Source organism: Myotis davidii, unplaced genomic scaffold, assembly GCF_000327345.1.
Source record: "Myotis davidii unplaced genomic scaffold, ASM32734v1 scaffold1494, whole genome shotgun sequence".
NCBI lineage: Eukaryota > Metazoa > Chordata > Mammalia > Chiroptera > Vespertilionidae > Myotis > Myotis davidii.
This window is the reverse complement of record NW_006286246.1, coordinates 2403061-2413427: the sequence shown is the minus strand read 5'-3', so window position 1 is coordinate 2413427 and position 10367 is coordinate 2403061. Positions and strand designations below refer to the sequence as shown.

Sequence of the window (10367 nt, the reverse complement as noted above, 5' to 3'; positions counted from 1 at the left end):
ATTATCTTCCTTCTCATCACTGCCTATTGTAGGAAAGTAAAAGTCCCAGGGACAAAAGAAACAGTTACGGCCTTCAGAACGGGGAATGAAAAATGCCGTTGGCTTAGACAAATACATATATCAAAGTTCTTTACATCCAAATCTCATTTTTAATCAGGTTGCTTCCTTTCAATGCCCGCCGTAGCTTCCTCATGTTCTAGCAGATAACTGAACATCTTATCCAATGTGTTACAAATCTGTGTCATCTTCAGATGGAGGGATTTCAGTATGAAAAAATGGGAACTAGGATTTAAAATGCTGTTGAAATTTTGGGGTCCTCCATTTAATGTCCAAAATTGACCAATATCTAAAAAGAACTAATGTGAGTCTGACTGCCATGGCTCTGTGTGCAAGAAAACCCAGGCTTTATTCCCAGACACCTTTTCCTAGGGAGGTGACTGCTCTGCTGAAGTAGACATCACATTAAAAAATTAAAAAGCCCGGTGATTAGTGCAGCACAGTATCCTTTGAGAAAATGTGGGGTGTTTCTTCCAGGGGACTCCCTAGCGGATGAGAAGTGCAGTCACTGAGGTGGGAATAGGGGCAAGTATCAAGGAAAAAGTGGGCAGCCTGCCCCAGGTGTGACCAGGCAGCTGCCCCTGGAAGGATGGGGGATGGGGAGTGGAAGGAGGGGCTGAGGTGGGAGGGTTTTTTAGAAGGGGGGCGGGGGGGGGGAGAAGGAAGAGAAAGCCCGGAATGATCAAAATAGTAAATCAAACTTAAATCAGAAAACCGAAGTCAGGCAAACGGTTACATACGTAATCTGATTCCACCAGCATACTTACGAAGAATGACGTGGGTGATAACGAATGCAAATATAAAGACTGTCAGAAAAGACAGAGATAAAATAAACATATAAAAAAATCTGTAGTTTCTTTTCCCCACACAGTTGCCTACCCAGGGACAGTGGTGATCAAACCGTTCTGAAAAGAGAGGCAGAAAAGAAAAAAAAAGGGGGAATCAATTAATCAAGTGTCTTTTTACATGAAGGAGCCTCCCTCCCTCCCCACTTAATGGCGACAATATAACAAAAATAACACAACTACGTATTTACACACGAGCCACTCAGAGCAAGGCTTAACATGAAGACATTTCAAGAACTAGATTATTCTTTCCACAGAACTTGTCTGTTTAAAGGAAACAAAGATATACATTTATTCTCATTACAATTAGACAAGTAAGATTTCACCCTCTGGTAAAAAAACAAAAACCAATGCACATATAAGGACTCTGGTTCACAGCACTGTCTTTCCTTAAGACGGTACCAACGCCTCTGACGTCAGGGCTGGGCAGGATGGTGTGGGGTCCCGCCTTCGTGGGTACAGGTTCTCATGGTGACCATACAGAGGTCCCCAGGGCCCGGGACAGGGCAGAGGGACAATCCCTGGTCTCCCATCCCAATGACAACTGTTTCCTAAGAAATGTCTCCACTATTTCAATAGTCGGAGAAGAATTGATATTATTATTATTTTAAAAAATATATTTTTATTGATTTCAGAGAGGAAGGGAGTTGGGGAGAGAGAGAAACTTCCATGATGAGAGAGAGCCATGGATCGGCTGTCTCCTGCACGCCCCCTACTGGGGATTGGGCCCACAATTCGGGCAGCTGTCCCGACTGGGAATTGAACCCGTGACCTCCTGGTTCATAGGTTGACGCTCAGCCACTGAGTCCCGAGAAGCGGCCAGTCCTCGCAGAGGATCTGGAGAGAAATCTCAGCATCACGGTCCTGGTGACAAGCCGGTGGCCTCTTAGTTGCCGGCCCTCGAAGGAAAGCAGCTCTGACCGGCGTGCCATGGGAGTGCCGGGCTCTGAGTGTAGCTGGGAAGGGAGCCCGAGTCCAACTATGTCATTTCCCACGTCAGTGACTACAAGGGCTGTGCAGAGACGAGGTCCACGGGAAGAAGGGCAAAGAGGAGACACACGGATCAGCCAGATCTTCCTAAGACTCTGAGGCTGTCGTCTTGGGAGACCTCTTCCTTCTCTACCCAGGAACGCAGGAGATGGTGAGGCGTGGAGGCTGGACCAGAGGCCCGGGACGGAGCCTCTATTCATGCTGTGAGGCCGACTCCACATCCCAGGGTGTGGAGGCTGAGCCTCTTCCAGAGCTCACACTGCAGAGGACAGCAGGGCGTGGGGGCACAGTTAACAGCGTGGGCCCCACGCAGTGCCAGGCTGCCTCTCCCCCTCCATGGACACCTGCTCTCACGGGCAATCTCTCTACCCCAAGTTCCAACACCAGCTCTACCCGATGGCGCTACACGCTGTCTCCAGCAATAGCCTCGCACTGAGCCACCCAACAACTCAGCCTTGACCCCAGAGAGAACTTCCCTTATCTCTCCCCAAACACACACCTTTTTCCCCTTCCCACCTCCTTTCTGTCAATCCAGAATCCCACCATTCTTTTTTTCCTTTAATCCTGAAGATATGTTTTTATTGATTTAGAGAGAGAGAGAGAGAGAGATATCGGTTGCCTCCGATACACACCCCGACCAGGGATCGAACCTGCAACCTTTATGGTATATGGGATGATGCTCCAACCAACCGAGCCATGTGGCCAGGGCCCAGGCACCATTCTTGACTCCGTTCTTTCCCTCCCCCTCTCATCCCATCCACGAGCGAGTCCCATCAGCAACTCCCACTGTTATCTAAAATTATCTTATTTATTTGCTTTTCTCTGTCCACCCTACTCTGAGCCATTAACAAATATCTGTCACATAAATGAATGAGCCTTCTTACCACCAACAGGACACCTAGGCGATCAAGCGCATCGCCCGATGTCACAGAGCTGACGCGCAGACCTGGACCACTAAACGCCCGGTGCCACCAGTGAGCAGGGCCAGCGCCCGGCAGGGTCCAGGGCGAGGCTGCCGCGAAGGGAAAGGCCACAGCGCCCGGATTCCAGGCGATCCTTGCCTTCTTCAGGGGGGACCCTTATTCTCAGACTCCAAATACTCCTCAGTCCCCAGGTATGGATTCTAACAGGGAAACCTAACTTAGCAGAAATCAGGCTGCTCTCCCACCACACACAACACCCTCCCTTCATGGGTCGAGGATGAACTGGGATGGGGTGAGGGCGTGGGGGTGGCTCGCCCAGTCCCACACGGTTCTGCTCTGAACGCCCCCCGGCCTTGGCTCCAGGGAGTGGGGGGAGCCCGGGAGCTGCCTGGGGCCGGTCTGAATGGGAGGCTGATGTGGCAATGACTAGTGCTTTTTCAAAGACCCACCCATCGCACCCCCGCCCCCCGCCTGCCCCTCAGGACAGAGCACACCCCATCAGTGTTTCCACAGAAATACACACACTGACCTCTACTAATAGTTGTTTGAAACGTCTCAGATGTTGTGGGAGGCTGATGTTAGTGTTACGTGGTTTCCAGGGAAGAAGAGCATCGAATCTGGGCGCGAGCTGACACAGGCGTGGCTCCTGGGGACCTGGCTGAAGCAGCCACTGGCTGGAAGGGACAACATCTGGAGGCGGGGGGTGGCGCCGACAGCTGGCAGCCTGAGCTGCGTGCACCCACAACCTCTGAGACGTTTCAAACAACTATTAGTAGAGGTCGGTGTGTGTATTTCTGTGGAAACACTGACGGGGTGTGCTCTGTCCTGGGGGGCAGGCGCGGAGGTGGGGGGTGCGATGGGTGGGTCTTTGAAAAAGCACTAGTCATTGCCACATTCTTGGTTCTGAAGATGCTCCTGCCAGAGGGAGGGTCTCTGTGCTGCACATCTCGGCAGGATTCCTGGGAGCTATTCCCTAAGAGGCCGCACAGGAACAGAGCCTGGGGGAGGGGGGGGGGGGGGGGTCGCTACATCTAGAAGGCTCTCTAATCACAGAGATCTGACTCAGCGCGCGCGTGTGTGCGTGTAGCATCTCACTGCCCTGGGATAGTCTGTGGTTTTCCTCTCCTTCCCCAGGTGAGGTTGTGAAGTGAGAAATCATTTCTCGTCACCCCAGTCGCCCTGGCCCCTATGCAAATGTCTGGCAGGGAGCAGTTGCTCCCCAATATGCTCCAAGTGAGGGGGGACGTCTTCAACGGCCCTTAGTGTTTCTGACCGCTGCTCCTGTTGCCAGGGGGAGACACTGGAGCAGTGGTTCTCAACCTTCTGGCCCTTTAAATACAGTCCCTCATGTTGTGACCCAACCATAAAATTATTTTCGTTGCTACTTCATAACTGTAATGTTGCTACTGTTATGAATCATAATGTAAATATCTGATATGTAGGATGGTCTTAGGCGACCCCTGTGAAAGGGTTGTTCAACCACCAAAGGGGTCGCGAGCCACAGGTTGAGAACCGCAGCACTGGAGAGTGACAGCAAAGGTAAGATTGGGGCGCCGAGAGCAGGAAAGGCAGAGGCCTGTGAAACGTGAATCTGTTCAGGAGGCTGAGCGCTGGGGAACGGTGACTCGAGCTAAAAGGGCCGTGCAGACGGCTGTTCTGTTCACGTGAATCAGCTCCCAGCGGATGCAGAGGTGGGTTAGTAACCACAGCTCACAGGACGCTACGGGGGGACCCAGAGGCTGCGGGGAGTTCCAGTGGGGGCAGCCGTTCCGAAAAGGCACCTGCCCTCAGATTCCAAGTGGGGAAGAAGGTTCCTTTAAAATGGCCAGTGGAACCATAGTCTAGGAAAAGGCGATACATCCTATTTTGTTAGCCCCAAACTGTAGGCAATAACGAAAAGGACATTAACGACGAGGAAAACTACTGTCCACTGAGCGCCCGTGACGTCATTATTGTGTTTATCCTTGACCACAGCCCACACTTTCCACCAGGGGGCGCTCCCAGGGAGGTGAGGAGGTGCCCCAGGCCCCGCAGGCTCTGAGCACCTGCCCCAATCGATCCTTTGTCCGCCACAAGCTCTATACACGCACATTCAACTATCATGGCGTGGGGGATGGTTTCCATTTGGACGCGTGGCAGTTAATGGTTAAATGAAGGTTTCATTTCTGGGAGAGACGGAATATAAAAAAGAGCCCTTAAAAACAAGGAGAAACGGAGAAGTATTAAAATTGTAGGGGACAGGAAAGTCCACTGAAATATTAAGGGAAAAGTATTCAAAATGTTCAGAATTTGAAATGTCCCAGAAGCTGGGCTCTAACCCAGGCCCTGGAGAGTGGGGTGCAGGGAGAGATGAGGAGAACCTCAGGCCCAGCGCAGGCTGGACGTGCTGGATTGCCCGTCGGCGTGGGCTTGGGGAGCTGGGCCTCACTGTGGGCAGAAGGGGTCATATCCGACTCCGCTCTCCACGAGTGACTGAGTGTGTGAAACAACAGATGTAAGCATGCAACTGAAATGTGACACTCCTACTTAGAATGGTAATTAGATTTTAATGAAGTTAAATGTTCTTAAAAGCATGAAGTGGAAAAAGATGTTTCTTTAAACCTAGGACATTTTAGCTCAGCCAGTGTGGCTTAGTGGTTGAGCGTCGACCTATGAACCACGAGGTCACGGTTCAATTCTGGTCAGGTCACATGCCCGGGTTGCGGGCTCGATCCCCAGTGGGGGATCTGCAGGAGGCAGTTGATCAATGATTCTTTTTCATCATTGATGTTTCTCTCTCTCTCCCTCTCCTTTCCTCTCTGAAATCAGTAAGAATATGTATTAAAAACCTTTAACTGACTTAACTGCTAGAGGACCACATTCTTAGACACTAAATTCACGCTGTTCTAAAACTTTTAGTGAAACCCAAGTTCTTTGTATGGAAACTAATACAATAATTAATACACGGCAATATAAGAATGAACTCTGTTTTGAGTACGCACAACTGTAAAACTACTTTTGCTCCAGCCTGTGCTTCTGTTCCCTCAGATGTTCTGGGTCTGGCCTGGAGACATAAACCTGAGAGAAAGATGGGCTTCGGGATGCGAAAGGGGGTGAGACTCAGAGGTGAGCACACGCACTCCCCGGACACCGGCCAGGAGCCACCGTCGGGGGAGGTAGAGCCAGGCAAACAGGTGACAGAGACGCAGAGAGAGACTTTCCTGACGTTACTGCCTGTGGCTTCTCTGGGTATTGAAGAAGCAGAGCTGCAGTCTGACCATCGCAGGCAGCAGTGAGGTGAGCACTTCTCGTGGGATAAACACAGAGGCCCCTGCTCTGTGACAGGTGGCCGTCCCCACGCATCCCCAGGCCTGGGCTTGATGGCGGAACCTGGACGGGGGCACAGTCCCTTCCCAGGCTCTCACACTTGCTAAGAATCGCCTGGTATTTTGCTAAAATGCAGACTCCTGGACGCGGGTATTCCATCTCAGGAATTCATACCTACTTACATGTACTTAGACCCTAACAAGCATGTCATGAAGGAGATTGTTCTGAGCAACTACAGACTTGGTGGGATTTCACTGTATTTCGGTTATTGCCTCTCTTGCAATTTTAATGTTCATGGTAGTAACTCCTGGTTGAGAAGGAGCCTGCGGAAGGAGGGGTGGGGAGGGGGGTTATCTGGCTCAAACAAAAGCGAGGCTCCAGCTCCAGCATGCAGACTCTAGGGGGACAGGGCAGGACCGAGAGAGGATCTGGGGCAGCCAGGGACGGAGAGGGAGCCGCTGTGAAAGGCAGGAAATGAGAACTGGCAGGAAGAGACAGAGAAAACAGCGCCCTGACAACCGGGAACGGTTTTAATTTGACACAAGAGGAAGGCAAAGGCTTCCAGGAAAGAATGTCAACTTACAGCCGAGTGAGTCAGAAAGGTGACCTGGAATGTGTCGCCTGTCCCCGGAGCTACTCCCTGAATCACTGATAATGAGCTCGAATGAAAACCCATCCCTTTCTGAGAAACAGCTGAGCTGCTCATAAGAAAACCAGGAAGAAGTCAGCGCCAACATCCATGCCCACGGTCTTATCTGCCTGCTTACAGGGAGGTACACCTGGCTCTGAGCTCGTCGTATCAATGACTGAAACCTCTTACGAAAACGGCCGCCTCCTGCACAGCCCTGGATGAGCCTGGCTCCTTCTAAGTCTTGCAAAGTGCGAGTTGCCTCACAGTGATGGCAATGTTCCCCGACTTCTCTGTCGCTGTGCAAGTCTCGTGAACCCCCGGCCCCCCCCCCCCACAGATGATCTGTGAGAAGAACCTCCCCCTTTGTCTTCCGCTGACAGATCTCGTGACTGTACGCGCCCATTTCAAGTCAGAGGTGGGGACAGTTACGGCCGGGCTGAGGCGCCCAGGGGCCTCCTGGAGGGGACATTCAATGGGAGGGAGAACGTGACGGGTAGCTTGAATCTAAACCATGCACAGCTCTGCTGCTTCAACCACAGAGACGCCGAGGAGAGCTGACGGGCCAACCCGAAGGCTCGGGCCGCTCAGGAGCAGAAATCCCAGGGGCGCCTCCGCGAGTAGCAGACAATCGGTGATTTGCCTCCTCCGCTGCTTTCAAACAGCCCTGCTCTTCCCGGCTGGTCCCTGAGCCTCCGTCCTACTGTCCTGTCTGTCTACCGGCTGGGCTTCTCGCTCTTCTTCAACCCAGTAACTCCTACCGACGCCGTGACCCTTGGCGTAGCGACCGGCACAGAGAAATCTGGGCTCTCCAAGACGCCCCCCATAGCCCTGAGCGCACCCCACTGTGCACTCCTCTCCCACAGCCTTCCCCAGCGGCTGCGAGAACCTCTCTAACAAGAGCTGTGCGTGTAATGGTCACTTTGGAGGCCTGGAGAACGGAGTGGACAATGCAGAAACCACTCACACACATGCACGCATGGGCCACTCCAGCTGGTCTGTGGGTTAGGAGCACACTTCAGACTGTCTAATACCGCGTTGTTCTTTATCCAAGTGCTGTTGGTTATTGTGGCTGGCTTGGATTTGAGTTGAACGTTACTATTATTTTATCTTGTCTCCTGCCTCAAATTGCATTGAATTTATAAATAATTTTGTGGAGACACTGTGTCTTGCCTTCTACTGTGGTTCCTGACACACAGTACCCTATCTTATTGCATTTATTTGGTGTCTAAAAAACCTACTAAACTTAAAAAACTAGCTCTCATGTTTGTTGGTACCGTTATTGTTGGTTTTCTCATCATCTATAAGAAAGTGATAATAGTGTCTGCTCATTTTTGATGGTTATATGTTCATAGTTTCCTCATCCTACTATGTCAATTAGAAAAGCTAGAAATGTTACATATTAGCAGTGATAGTGGACATCCTAATTTGTTCCTAACTTTAATGTAAATAATTCAGTATTTTATTATTTTTTGAAAAAGTTAGCTTTGAGAAAATCATGTTAAAGGAATATTCTTCATTAGTTTTCTATTGCTAGAGAGCAAGTGACCACGAATGCAGTGGCTTTAAACAACACCAACCTAGGGCTTGGAAACGTTAGCGGTCAGGAGCCCAGCTCAGGGTCTCTCCAGGCTAAGATCACACGGGCGGGTGCAGGCCTCAGGTCCTCCCAAGCTGGTGCGGTTGGCAGGATTCTCTTCCTCTCCCTTCCCATGCCCCCCACCCCTCCATCTTCAAGCTGCACCGTGAGCTCCTCCTCCTCCTGCTTGGAATCTCTCCATCTTGCTCTACGGGGCACTTGTGATCACAGTGGCCCATGGACAGCCCAGGATCCTCTCCCTCGTTTAAGGTCAGCTCATTAGTGACCCGAATGGCGCCTGCAGAGTCTCTCTGCCAGGTGAGGTGACAGAACCCCGGGAGCAATGCCCCAGGGCCAAGGTCACACAGCCAAGATTCTGCCGGCCACGCCTCCAGCCTCGGTGCTCTGAGTGTCAGAGTGAGAAACAGGTGCCAGGCTGCGGCGTCCATGATCACGATCCGGCCTCTGACCTATTGATAAATTAATAAGCTCAGGAACATTAGAAAATCATCGCATTCCTGGAATACGTCTTTCTCTGTCAGAATGATGAATCCTTTCTGGATGAAGCTGGCTGTGCCATCACACCGGCTCTGACGTGCATTTGTAAATGAGAATCTCCTTTCCTTTTTTGCATCTCATTTCTGCCCGGTTTTGGGGTTCGCTGTCTTGCTGAAATGAGCTGAAAGGCCGTCCAGCGGCTCTCAGCTCGAAACACTCCTCAGCACACGGGGAGCCACGCCTCTCTGGAGAATTCTTCAATAAACTTCTCAGCTTTCCACTGTTGGTCATCTAGTTAAGTTTTCCTCTCGTTCTCTGGTTAATTTCCCATAAAACAATGTTTCATTGAGATTTTCATATCAATTGGTATACAAATAGTGTATTTTCCAACAAGTAAAAAAACCACTACATTTATCTCATTTCAATCTGCTATTTTCACTTTGTTCTTTTCTTTCAGTTTCACTAGAAGTTTACCTTTTGGTTGTTTGTTTTCTACAGAATTAGTTCTGTGGTCGCTTTTTTTCTGGGTGACTGTTTTCTTCCTTTTTTTTTCCCCCCTGGTTTATTTAGCTATTCTTTTTCTATCTTCTTGAGATGGATGCAGTGTTTGTTTATTTGCTTCTAAATTCGGTTTTGTACTCGACTTTTAAAAACTTCTTATTTCACAGACCATCCACCATCCAAGCAAACTTCCTGTTTGGGGAGAACTCCAAAATAGGTGCCAGGCGAGGCCCCGCTCTCCCGCCCCATTATAGAAGCCGGGAGAGGGGCAGGGCCTGGTAGTAGAACGAAACAGGCCCAGATGCCCTGGCCAGACCTCCGAAGCCAGCACCCACGGGCTTCCCAGAGGGAGTCACAGTTCTAATCGGACGTCAGCAGCGGAGTTAGAGCCCAGGGTGGGGACACACACCTTGCTTGTGGCTCTGGTACCTCCTGTGCTGTCCTGTCGCCAATATGACTGGCCTGGGGCAGCCACCCAGCCTTCCCAGGCTCTTCCTGGCTTCCGAGCCCAATTCTCCAGCCTTTTCCTTCATTTTTTGAGCTACCTGATGGTTTCCAAACAATCAGTTTTCTGCTTAAGTTAACTGTTTGTGTGTTTAAAATTTAGAATTCTGACTGGCATAGAGTTTTCTTTTGCATAGTTCTTAGTCATTCCCTAACTATTCCATACTTGCAATTTCGAAGTTTCTGTCGCCCAGGTGGAGGCCACCTCCCAGCTCCAGGCCAAGCTGCCTCCGCCTGGCCAGTTAGCTGTGCGCTGGCCCAGAGCCCCCTGGTCAGGGCGGGGGGGCTCATGTGGGATTTTGGGACGCGCGCCGTCGGTCTGCGAGGACCTCACGGTGCACGCGTGCTTCCCTGGCCCCGGTGACTCTGCTTTAACGACTGAGGGAGCCTGGGGCTGCGAGGGCAGAGCTGGCCCCACCGCCCGGCTGCTGGTTGTGCCGGGTGGACAACAACCCAAACACTCTGTTTCGAGTGCACAGAGCAACGTGATGACAACATAGAGAGAGACCGAGAGAGAGAGAGAATGATGGAAAGAG

General features: G+C 51.0%; 1 protein-coding gene across 1 annotated transcript in view; it reads right to left on the bottom strand.

Moving 5' to 3' along the window:
* ZDHHC14 (zinc finger, DHHC-type containing 14) overlaps positions 1-10367 on the bottom strand; it is a 203258-nt gene that overhangs the window by 49468 nt on the left and 143423 nt on the right. The window contains exon 4 of the mRNA XM_006757706.1: positions 825-962. Coding sequence (XP_006757769.1) covers positions 825-962 — 138 coding nt within the window. The remainder of the gene's footprint in view (positions 1-824; positions 963-10367) is intronic.